At 41.9% G+C, this 12,799-nt stretch overlaps 2 protein-coding genes across 2 annotated transcripts; both read right to left on the reverse strand.

Annotated features, from left to right (window-relative positions):
• Nucleotides 1-2,825: 2,825 nt before the first annotated feature.
• Nucleotides 2,826-6,688, reverse strand: kcnj2a (potassium inwardly rectifying channel subfamily J member 2a). Its single transcript, XM_028568643.1, has 2 exons — nt 6,524-6,688; nt 2,826-4,406 (listed from the first exon to the last, which is right to left on the reverse strand). The coding sequence occupies exon 2, from the start codon at nt 4,161-4,163 to the stop codon at nt 2,880-2,882; it is 1,284 nt and encodes a 427-aa protein (XP_028424444.1). The 5' UTR covers nt 4,164-4,406; nt 6,524-6,688; the 3' UTR covers nt 2,826-2,879.
• Nucleotides 6,689-11,140: 4,452 nt separating this feature from the next.
• On the reverse strand, nt 11,141-12,373 carry kcnj16a (potassium inwardly rectifying channel subfamily J member 16a). Its single transcript, XM_028568526.1, has one exon. It carries the CDS (start codon nt 12,371-12,373, stop codon nt 11,141-11,143), a length of 1,233 nt encoding a protein of 410 aa, XP_028424327.1.
• Nucleotides 12,374-12,799: the final 426 nt, after the last annotated feature.

Below are 12,799 nucleotides of genomic sequence, written 5' to 3' on the forward strand. Positions count from 1 at the left end.
AGCTGGTTAGTGTCACAGCAGTCCCACACTGCTGCTGGAGATGTCCACGCCTCCCATGGGTCCACACGGCTGCTAGAAGTCATGTCACTGAAGAAAGTAATACTAAAGAAAAACCTAAATAATTCTGCACCAAGGCTGAATTTCGGGAAAGAGACCAGATACAGTATTAGGGGACCACTAAGGTCTATATAAAAGAGACTTCAGATACAGTATTAGGGGACCACTAAGGTCTATATAAAAGAGACTTCAGATACAGTATTAGGGGACCACTAAGGTCTATATAAAAGAGACTTCAGATACAGTATTAGGGGACCACTAAGGTCTATATAAAAGAGACTTCAGATACAGTATTAGGGGACCACTAAGGTCTATATAAAAGAGACTTCAGATACAGTATTAGGGGACCACTAAGGTCTATATAAAAGAGACTTCAGATACAGTATTAGGGGACCACTAAGGCCTATATAAAAGAGACTTCAGATACAGTATTAGGGGACCACTAAGGCCTATATAAAAGAGACTTCAGATACAGTATTAGGGGACCACTAATGCCTATATAAAAGCATCCAAAGAGCACCATGTCATGGGACCTTTTAAGGGCTTGATTTAATCGTTTTCATATACAAATAGTGGTGGAAGAAAATATTGTTGTCTTTTCAAATAGAAATAGCAATACCACTATAATTTTAACTCCTGAATTCATAATTTGATTTATAAATACAATATTTACAGCCAAATGTATTTAAGTGCGCGATCACGGGAGGCTTGTATCATGTGGACGTGGCGACAGTGTTGTTGTCATTACTTAGAATTCCTCATGGGGGAGACAGAAACTACACACTATAGCTTTAAGCATTTTTTAACTACATACGTTTACTAAATGTGCGTTGCTTTTCCATATTATAGTGTTACAGTAATATATTTTCTCTTTATGCTCTGCTGCCACTTTGCACATTAAACGTGTTTTTTCAAAAGCAAGAAACATGAACTGTATCAATCCCAAAGTCTCACTTAAGCCTCATCTCCATTTGGGTTTCAACTATTTTTTTCCAAATTCTTTTTAGTATGGAGTTCAATATAAAATCATAATACATAAAATCTGATGTTATTGTTAAACTTCCTCAAAAATGAATGAAAAGTATGCATGTACCTCTGATCACAAGCCACACAGCGTGATTCTGATTGTCCACTGACATTTTATTGAAAAAAGAACAATATAATAGCATGTACAATAATAATAATAATATTAATAATACAAAAATCTGTACATTCCGTGGTTTTGCAGTACATTTGGAAGACTGATACAAAATAACAGCAGGAGGGAGGGGAGGTATTTACACATGTAGGATGTATGGAGCCCAGTGGCCTTCAGTCACTGTTTTTCTTTTGACATATAAATTTGTATTGATGCCAACTCTTGTGCAGAACACTTCATATGCCGGGGTTACACACAGTGTTCCTAGTGAAGTATCTCTCGGAGTACAGCAAAAAGGGAACGTGGCATCGAAAATGTTTTACTTGGAGATTTGATATTTTTGCAAGAAAACCTTTTTTACAATCTCCAGTCATAACACTGTATCATATTCAGACATTAGAAAGGAGATGTAGTTTCCATCACATTCCACTTCATATTTTATAACCTTTTTTTAAAGCAAGTTTGGCTTTTAAAAAAAATAAAAAATAAAAAAATAAATCAAGTTGATGCCTAAAAATCCTCCAAACATCAGAAAGTTATGGTTTTATTCACCCAACGCTGCAGAACTTGTGATTCCTGTTCACTGTCCGCTGCGGTAAAGCCTTTGCCACTTTGATTTATAAATCTCCCCCTTCATGACTTTCCAGATTAAGGCTTGATGAAGTGGCTCACGATAAAGGAAAAAAAAAATAATAACATAAAACTGTACACACATTCTTGAAAAACAAACCTTAGTAAAACTTCCTAAACTTTCTACTTCTCTGTACCAAATCTAAGCAGGTGTTGTTTTTAAGAAAACACATAACTATGATAATAATACTCTTTGGTATTGTTTTATCAACCGTAACAAAAATAAAAAGAAGCAACATTATAGCAGCACTTTTTAAGAACATTCAGATTCTCATATCACCCCGGTCTCCGTTTTAAATTAATGATTTTTCGGTCAGTTTGATGTGATGAATGCTACCCTGCTCCATCTCTTGACATAAGCAGGCATGTTTCTATCAGTCTGACCAGCAATGAACAGCTCAATAACTGCAAAAGGACAAAGCAGAAAAATCAGTGCTGTCAAGTCAGAGGAAATCCCTAAAGTTTTCTACTTGTATTGCATACAGAGAGGTTTTTTTTGGTGCAGTTTATTTAGACTTCTGTGATGTCTGCAATGAGACCAGCTCGGGAACAAATACTCTACCTTGTACCTTCTTTGTTCCAGACATCTATATTTTATGTACTCTTTGGTTCTACAAGAAGGCACAAAGTTGAACTATTTTCTAGCAGCACTTGAGAACATATTCTAACTATAAAAACCACCTTTCTGAAAGCGTCTTGTTCATGCCGGACAGAGAAATCGAGACATGCCTGCAATTTTCAAGTCAAGTCAACAACCTGCCTCCTCTCCGTCATCTTGCAGTCACCAGACACTTCATGGGGACCTCATGGAGAATTCTTCCTGCAATATGCACATGGTTCATAGTGCTGTGTTTTGTCATACTGTATGTAGTCAAAGTTTAAGCAGACTCTTGCATACAAAGTCCTAAATCTTGCCGCTTTCCTCAGCAGTACCGTTCGGCTTGTCCTCTACCCAAGGCCCAGCTCGGCTCGTTTGTGCCTTTCGGAGCGGAGAGGTGAGTTAAAAAAAAAAAAAAAAAAAACATCCCTCACGTGAGGTCTGAGGTCTGAACAGTCATATTTCGGACTCTCGTCTCAGAGGCCGGGGCTCCAGCGGCACCGTGGCTTGGCTGTGTTCGGTCTCCGAGATGTTGTCTGTCTGGGTGCCGTCGGGCCCAACGCTGCCCCCGTTCCCCTCGTCCGTGTCCTCTTTGTTCTCCAGCGCCATCTCGTTTTCATAGCAGAAGGAGTTTGAGTTTGAGAGGATGTATTTTTTCTCTGCGAGGTCTCTGGCGCTGCACAGAGGGGTGCTCGGCACCTCGTATGTCTTATGGAAGCGAGAATAGTCCACCTTGTAGTAGTTTTTCTCCTCAAAAAGCACCGGCTCGAACCGATGGCCCCAGAGGATCTCGCCGGCGACGTAGGAGCTGCGGCACTGCGTGGTCATAGCGGTTGCCTCGACCATGCCCTCCAGGATGACCACGATTTCAAACTCCGAGTTCTCCAGGTCCTGTTTGCTCATGTCGTAGAAGGGGCTGTCGTCGTTGATTTCGTGGACGATGGTGATGGGGGAGACCAGGAAGATGCGGTCGACCCCGCTGTCGAAGCCCACGTCTATGTCCATCTGGTCGAGGGGGATGTACTCCCCCTCTGCTGTCGTCCGGGATTTCAGAAGTTGCGCCCGCACGTGCGCCTCTACCAGGTGGCTCTTCCTCAAGTTGCCCACACGCCACATGAGGCACAGCTTGTTGTCCCTCATGGCCACTGTGGCGTTATGGCTAAAAATCAACGTCTCATTCCTCTTCTTAGGTTTCGCCATCTTTGCCATGACCGCACCAATGATGAAGGCGTCGATGATGCAGCCCACGATGCTTTGGAAAACCACCATGAAGACGGCGACGGGGCACTCGTCTGTCACGTATCTGTAGCCGTAGCCGATAGTGGTTTGAGTCTCAATGGAGAACAGGAAGGCGGCGGTGAAGCTGCCCACGTTGGAGACGCACTTCTGGCCGTTATTTTCCAAGTCCCCGTGGAAGATGGCCACCAGCCAGAAGACGCAGCCGAAGAACAGCCACGACAGGAGAAAGGCGAGGCAGAAGATGATGAACATCCACCTCCAGCGGATGTCCACGCAGGTGGTGAAGATGTCAGCCAGGTACCGCTGACCTTTCTCGCTCACGTTGATGAACTGCACGTTGCAGTGACCGTCTTTCTTTACAAACCGGCTCTGCGGCTGGTGCCTCGTGTGCACCTTGCTCTTGCCGTTCCCGTAGCCGTTGGGCACTGCCATAGTGGCCAGCTTCATGCCGTCCTCCTCTGATGACACAATGCTGTAGCGGCTGGCTCGCACACTTCCCATCACCACAGTCTGGGAGGGCTGTGCTGCTTCTGCTTTGGAAAACAGTCTGAGTTTTTGGAAAAAGTGTTGGAGAAACAGTTTCGAAACACTCGGGGACCAACTCGGAGAGGAAATGGTGAAGAAATGAGGCGGGCTGGAGGGACACCTCTTCAGCCTCACTGGCCCCTAGATGGAGTCTACAAGAGGAGGATGACGTGATCACTCCTCTTTCATCAGCTGACTGCACCTCATCAAGTTCATCCGCTACAAAACGGAGACAGAGGATGTCTTGTTAGTCAAACCAGTTACAAGATAGAGCAGATAAACTTTTAGGAAATCCTCTTCAGGGCATTTATTGACAACATTGTTAAAATAAAAATACTTTTAACGGTTCAACTTTTGAGCGATCGCTTGTTGAACGTGACATGTCAGAACTGATAACTGCTCACTCTCAAGTCGGACGTGCGTACAACTTTTATAACCCGGGTCAGCGAAGCTCGTCTCTTTGTGCCAACAATATTTCACCCAGTTATGACAAACGACAGTGATATTTAACCCCCATCCAACATTTCAACTTTCAATGAGAGAGGCCACCCTGTAATTGCACTCAGGTCCCGTTATTGGTCATTTAGAAAGTCGACATGTTCTTGGCTGCACCGCGCTGACTCATTTCTTGCTGGATTGGGAGTTACAGCGTTTCTACAGGATCCCATGAACTGACGGTTTTGCCTAACTTATGACTCACATAAAAAGAAAACTTAAAGTGAGACATTTTAGATATGCAGACAATTTTCCTTATTGTCATCTCTTGAATAACATACTGCAGGAAACTGAAAATGCACCGCAAGTTCTAGAAGTTTAACCAAATTAAAGCAACATCCAAGTCTGATTTTTAGGACCCATTATGTACCACAACACTTGCAAACTTTGGACCTGTTGCTCAGAGGTGCATCTCAATGCACCCTTTTTCACATCCTTCCACAAAATCAAGACCTACTGAAAAGGTTTTGCACGTGCAGCTTAATTTTGAGGCAGTCATGTTGTCATCCGCATCCACCCTCTTAACTTTAACTTTCATTCTTACAACAACAGAAACGTTCAGCTTTGCTCAACGTGCAGTTTCTCGAGGACACTGTGTCAGCATCACAGGTTCAGTTACATGGTCTGGTATTTGAAGAAGCCTTTTGGGAAAAGTGAGCTTTGGGTTTGGCTGTGCAGAAGAGCTGAGGGCTTGTTGACTCTCAGAGAGCCCTCAGGGATTTCTTCTCCCTGCGGTCCTGTGAGGATTCACTCATTAGTTATGGCTGTCCTAATCGACCTGCTGCGGTCTCACTGTGTTATCTTCTTATTTATTTTTTTGTTAGGATGGATTTGTCTGCGAGGCACGAGAGTTAAATATGAGACGCTCGTGGTGAACGTACTGCATATAAACCTATACGGCTGAAGGTCACTGAGTCATACTGTAGATTCACAACTGCTAAAAGTGGAATTGGTTGAGGCGATTTGGCTGTGAGGCTTTTTACACACATACCACATGAAACTGAACAGTTTGTATTAACGTTTCGAAACGAGAATACACGCATGTCCAACTGGCATATCATTTACATGGAAAATGATCCTAATTACTGAGGATGCTGTGTTGCTTAGCAATGTGTAATCTTTTTCTTTTCTTTTTTTTTTTTTAAACATAGCTGATGTTGTAAACATTTCAATAAACGGTGCAGCAGGTTCTTATGGTTAAATATGGAGCCATATCTATGCTTTTTTCAAAATGAGCAAACTGAAAGGTGCACAGAATTACCTAAATAAAGAGCACAATAATAATAATTGAAATTGCCAGTGTTACATTATGCTGTTATTATGCCTATATAATCTTTTAAGTTTTTAAACGGGGTTTTTAAAGAGTAGCTAACTGTGGGGAGACGGGCAGAGCTGAGAGAATGCACCAAATGCCAGCGACAAATGTTAACAGGTGCGGGGGGGAAAAAAGGAACTGACTTCTGATGCAATCATCCATTCAGGCTGAGAAACAGTACATGCACGTATCATTTCCGACTCCTTTCAGCGAATAAGACTTATCTTGAAATTCTATGCCGTACAAATAAGAAGCGAGACGAAATATGAGCGGACAGAGTGAAACTTGTTGCGGGTCATCTGACTGTTTTGGCAGCAGAAGAACTCGTGCGTAAAGGCCAGTTAGTCCGCGCGTCATGAAGAATAAAGTAAACCATAACAACTGAATACGGGCGGTCGTTTGCCAAAAGATAACAGTTCTGACATGCGCAAAGCACTTGTTAAGCACAGCACAGCACAGCATATCTCACATTGAAGCATAACAGGACTTGTATAAAAGAAATGTCTCAAGATTGTGTTTTTTTTACCTGTTTGCTCATTTGTGGACCGGTTCGATTCAGTTTGGAGAAATAGATATAATCCAGACAGTTTGTGCTTCCGCTATCCTCGGCGTCTTTTCCGCGCGCTTAGTGTTTTTAATTTTGGCCGAACCAGATCAAGTGTGAAACTTGCCTCACATCTCTGGAGGACCGGTCTCGATATTGTGCTTCGCGATGAGGTCCCCCAAAGCGTTTTAAACAGCACGCACCGGCACGGCCCGCCCCCAGCTCCGCGCTCCGGCCAATGGAGAGGGGATAGGGGCACACACACACACACACACACACACACACACACACACGCACACGCACACACGCTTTGAAACGGGCGCAATTATACTGTGTATTTGTGTCATTTCATGTGTTTGACTGATGTGTTCAGAGCACAACATGGAAGTAATGGAAAGCAATTTGGCACTAATTGAGCGATGCCACTTCAATCCAAATCGGCAGTCAAATTTAAAGGAGAGGAGGGAAGGTCAAGGAGTTAAAAAAAAGGCCGGAATATAAACAAAAAATAATATCACAAGTATCAGATTTCATTTCGTACTTAAATCTGGTTAAAGTTGCTCCTACTTGATACATTCATATCACACACAGTTTACACATTTAGGTGGTTCAGCCCTGCAAAACAAGTTGAAATTACCAGAAAGCAAACCGATATTCTGTAACATTTAACATGAGAGACAAAATAAAAGATGAAAAAAAAATAAAAACATATTTCCAGAGATCCAGAGCTCTTTTCTCAGCAGAGGCATTAGAACCGTCCAATGATTGGGACCTGTGTCCTTGTTACCACCTGAGCTGTTGACAGTGCAAACCAACTTCCCATCACCCTAATTTTTGTGATACTCGTGTTTATAGATAACATTTTGTAACGTGGGTATGGAAAATGTGTTCTGTCGGAAAGAGTGACTCACTCAATTAAGGCCTGTATTATGATATGACTGTCTTTCTCCACTAAGCTATCATGTTGCTTCGGATGTTTAGACTATGCATCTGTTGCCCTATAATTTTAGGTCAGGCTGTAGCAGTGTTGTCTTAAAGCCATTGACTAAACCATTTCTCCTGCTTACTAATTCATGAAAAACATTAACCCACAACTACATGCTTTTCAAAAAGGCTTTTGACTTTTTTTTTTTTTTTTTTTTGAGTCTGAGTGTTATTTTTAGTTCTTGTTATTTATAGCAGCACATATATTTAGCCCAAACCACCTGTGTCGGTGCACTGTGCACGTTGTGTGTGTTTGCTTTCCATGCCCAATTTCCAGCAATAAAGACAGCGAAGCATGCAGTAGCCAGTGCTGCGTGTGGACCACAAGGTGGAGAGCTGGAGACTGGAATTAACCGGTGATGGACACACACACACACACACACACACACACACACACACACACACACACACACACACACACACACACACACACACACACACACTGCTCTGTAATGTGAGCAGACAGCAGCACAATACAGAGGAGGAGGGGGGGACACTGAATCTAAATTTGTCATGCAACTTATGTCACTGCAGCAACAGTGTGGAGATGATTAAAATGAAATATTACATTACGTCATTTAGCTTACAATGCTGTATAGCTTAAATATGTATACTGTTATGGCATAAATGCAAAGATATCATCATTTTAAGATGCATTGTGCTCTCATTAGGCTGACTTTTATTAGGCTGTTTATACTAATGAATGTCTTTATTTTCCCCAATAAATCCTCCGACCTAAACAATGCATTTTTGCCCATAAGAGCTTTGCAGAAGCTTGACAAGCTTGAGGCTTGACAAACGTGTACAAAAGGCTGGTATGTGCAGTGCAGTGGACAGAATGAATGTGACGGTACTGAATAAACCGTGCGACTTCTGGAATGTTTTTTGCACAAAATTTGGGAATTGACTCACCTAATTTAATTTATTGTAATGCATAAAATGTAAATACTGTTGCTTTTTACGGTTGCATTCATATAATTCTTTTTCTGTTGGTTTACTTCTTAGCCGAGCTCTGTGCTTCTGTGACATGTTAATTCCCCCTTCCTGGTAATCAGTGAAGAGATCTTATCTCATAAAAAAAAACTGTTCTTCACAGCACAATTTGGACTGATAGAAGTAAGGGCATCGCAGTAAGTTATCACTGTCGTGGACTAATGACTGCTGCCTGAATAACATGAGGTTTGGATTGATCTATTTTGGATAGATGATAAAAAAAAATAATGTTTTTAACTGGATTACACAGTGTTGCAAATCAAAGCAGCACGTTGTAAAGCAGCATCTGGTTACTTTTGTCTGTCTGGTTACTTGACATCAAAGTGACCTTCCTGATCAGAGCTTTTGTTCTTCGACAAGGACCATGACCCACTTCAAACAGATACACGATTATTAGACGAAGTCAAGACGCAAAACCGACACGTGAACATCACTTCATTGCAATCGTCGACACGTTGTCTCATAAAATAGGCTTGATGATGCGGACGCAACTCATTTTTAGAAATGCATTTGGTCAGTCCGTTACAACATATCCTCAAATGTTGGAACATAAAATGTTGAAATATATTGGTAGATATAAAACACATTTGTCATTTACAAAAATATAAACAGAATTTCTTAGCAAATAAGAAGGTTCGATGAAACGTTTTTTAATTGTTTGACTTTGTGTTTACTACTAAACGAATGGGAATCCACCACCACAAACATAAAGAAAACTTAACATTTTACATGCTTTCATATAAACACTGATGACCTTACTCAAGAAGGGACATAGCCACATCGCCCCTTTGACTTCTGTTTATTTACATTCTGCAGCGACTAGACATTAAACTTAGTGATAGTCAGTCAAAGTCACGCAACATGATGGAGAAAATGTAGCAGGTAACAATCTAACGTTTTGACCTTTTCATTTCCACGTCATTTCTTTTTACACTTTAAAAAAAAATAAGAAACTGTTGACAAAACAATCTGACTACAAGGTCTACATAGAAGCTGTTCTGGAGCTTTCTGATTCTATTACATGGTCTTCTTTAGTAGATTTCTTAGTAGCCATTTTAAGGACTTTTTATCCATGTTAGCTACAAGGTTGAGATTTACAGTGAATTTCATTTTTGACATTGGAAACAGCAGTTAATGAAATATGGTCCGTAAAAAGTATAAAAACAAATTTTCTACCATACAGTTTGTCTTTTATCGTTTGCCCTAATGTCTACAATAACCTTAATCTGAATATTACAACAGCCCCATAAAATACTTATATACTTATAAATATATCTATTTCAAATAACGAGCCTCTGTGCATTACAGGTTTCATATTTTGATGTCGTGGCGTCACTCCACCAAGTATTTATATTTTCTGTGTATCAAATACAGACTATCTGTATCTTAAAAATTGGCTGGAAAATTTGGGTCGTATGCTTGTCACTCGCTGGCTTATCCTGACAAATGACACAGTAGCAGGTGGGCGCCCTCATGGGCCCAATCATGGATGTATTAATAGAGATTGTGAAACAGCTCTGCTGCCAATTGGTCCCAGTGGCCAACTGCAGTATTGCAGCTCAAATTATTTTTTTCGATTTCCACAAATTGACGTTTTGGAAGGCAGGTTTTAAAATGTCTCTGTAAGTATAACCCAAAGCTGTGAACACTGCCAACTATAAATCTTTGTATTATAAATTGTGTGAATTTTCCCCTGACTGTTCTTTTAGCGCCGTGAGGTTGAGCCATTCATGGTTGTGATTAAAATTTCTCTGTAACCATTGTGAGACATAAATATATGCCCCCTCCCCCCCCACACACCTACTTTTCAGATCGTACTATCATCATGTAATAATTTAAATTCTTCCAATACTTTGGTTTCTGACTTAATACCTTACAAAACTAATGACATTCCCATCAGCCTCAACTAGCCTTTTTTTTTAGTGTTAATTACTGAAGGTTAGCATGCTAACCAGCTAAACTAAGATGGTTAACATGGTAAACGGTATACCTGCCACACATCAACATGCTAACATCGTCATTGTGTTACAGCCTCATGGAGGTAGGTAGTGTAACTTTTTTAGGTAGTGTAACTTTTTTTGTCTGTGATGTCCTCTCAATATAAGGTCCGCGGTGCCAGAGGCGGACCTATTCTGTTTTAAGGATGAGAAGGTGGAGATTTTGAATGTAGCCTGGTGAGGCACTCGAGGGACCGTTACGATCTGCAAGGCAATGATCACGGGACAGATGGAGGCAGCATACGTCATTACTAGTTTTTGGTAGCACTCTGTAAAGCGTTCTGAAGCCTGTACCGTTTTTTCTAAAAACCACAGCTAAGGATCCATTCAAGAGCCTGTAGCTTATGTGCTGAATAATCAGCTCTCATTGAAATGAATGGGTGCCATCATTCAAGGCTTCAGTGGTTGAGTCTTTGATACTTAAAAGACAGATTTTGGCTGGAGTGTCACTTTAAAAAAAAAATACCACATGCTAAAACACAGAGAAGCCAGAACTTTCAACATTCTTACAGTAATTGAGATTCAATAGCATCCTTAACATTCCTCTTTAGCAGTGACTTCTCTGAAGAAATGGACAATCAACACAATCTCTTAATGAATGGCCGCCTCAAACGTGGCTCTGCTTTTACATTTCTGGATTTGCGAGGGCATTGGGCAGAGTCAACGTGTCTTGATATTGATAGTCTTCTTGATATGTTGAAACAGTTAGTTCAGGGAAACTATCTTTCACAAGTTCTACAGTTACTGTTGGGGGTTTCAGAAGTTTCTCATGATGATTTGGCTGTGGGGAAGGTCCGGGTGAAGGTTGCGGGGAATATCTGGGACAGAGCAGCCGCTGCTTCTTGTATTCGTAATCCTCAGCACTGACCTCGGGCACCAGCACCTTAGCGGTTGTATTAAACAAGGAGTAATCCACCCTGTAGTGCTTCCTGCTGACCCTGATCATCTCCTGGAACATCAGACCCCAGTAGATTTCTGCTGGAGTGTACGAGGTTCGGGTCTGATGCAGCATACCACTGCGGTCGTCCGTGTAGGTAAAGGACACCACCAGCTCAAAGTCTTCTTTCCTGAGATCTACCAAACTCATCTTGTACAGAGGGCTGCCGGGTTCGATCCTGTGGAAGACTGTGGTAGGCGTGACCAGGACGATGTCCTTCTGCTGGATGACCAGATCTTCAAATGTCACGTCCATTTTTCCTGTGGCATGCACGGTGGAGCGGACAATCTGAGCGCATGCCGTCCCCTCCACTAGGTGGTTCCTGCGGAAGTCCCCGATTCTAAAGGAAAGACACAAGCAACCATCACGAAGATTGATGACGGCGTGGTTGCTGAAGCCCACTGTCTGTGCCCTCTTTCTGGCCGAGGCCATTTTGGCGACAACAATTCCGATGACAAACGTATCGATGAAGCAGCTGATGACGTCTTGTATAGTGACGACGATAATGGCAATCGTGCAGTTCTCGGACATTCCTCTGTAACCGTAGCCAATGGTTGTTTGAGTTTCAAGCGAGAACAGGAAAGCAGCGGTGAAACTGTGCACTTCGTACATGCAGGGCTCATTTGTCATGTTACTGGTATCGCCGTTAGCGAGAGCGATGACCCAGTAGAGGATGCCGAAGAAAAGCCAGGACAGGATGTAAGACAAGGCAAAGATCAGGAACATCACCCTCCATCTGATCTCCACCAAGGTGGTGAAGATATCGGTCACAAACAGCAGGCACTCTTCGGGAACGTGGCGAAATGCGACGTTACAGCTGCCCTCTTTGCGTACGTAGCGGTGTTTCTTTGGTTGAGGTCCATTCTCAGTCTTCAGAGCGATGTCATCGATGGGACTCACAGATATGTATTGGTTATGCATCTTCCAGAGGCTGTATGGAATAGAAAAGGACGTTTAGCAATTTTATTCATCAGCATGACTTGGCAAATATCAGGCAATTATTAACACTTTGAGCTTTTAGGTTAAAGCCACTGTGCAGGATTTAATTTTCTCATAGACAGTGGTGCTGTCTGCCACAGTGTCTTTTCCAAAAACACTGATTTTAAATTGTTTTATTTAGTAAGAGGCACTTTCTTTTCAGAAATTCACGTTTGTTATTAGAGGTTTGGAAGGCCTGACGTGATCGTTCTGTGTAATTAGTTGCAATTAAGGACATTAACCTTGCAAGCCAGGTGTAAATCGATCCCTAAACAGAGTCCCAAAACGGCAACTTTCTCACATCCGTCAATTTGGACTGAGAGCTTTGGAGTTAGTTGTTTCGTAGTTCAACTGACCCATAACATTGAG

Source organism: Perca flavescens, chromosome 21, assembly GCF_004354835.1.
Source record: "Perca flavescens isolate YP-PL-M2 chromosome 21, PFLA_1.0, whole genome shotgun sequence".
Lineage (NCBI taxonomy): Eukaryota > Metazoa > Chordata > Actinopteri > Perciformes > Percidae > Perca > Perca flavescens.

Excerpts from the sequence above, each read along its gene's own strand:
- kcnj16a (XM_028568526.1), bottom strand. The coding sequence starts at position 12,373 with ATGCATAACCAATACATATCTGTGAGTCCCATCGATGACATCGCTCTG.
- kcnj2a (XM_028568643.1), bottom strand. The coding sequence starts at position 4,163 with ATGGGAAGTGTGCGAGCCAGCCGCTACAGCATTGTGTCATCAGAGGAG.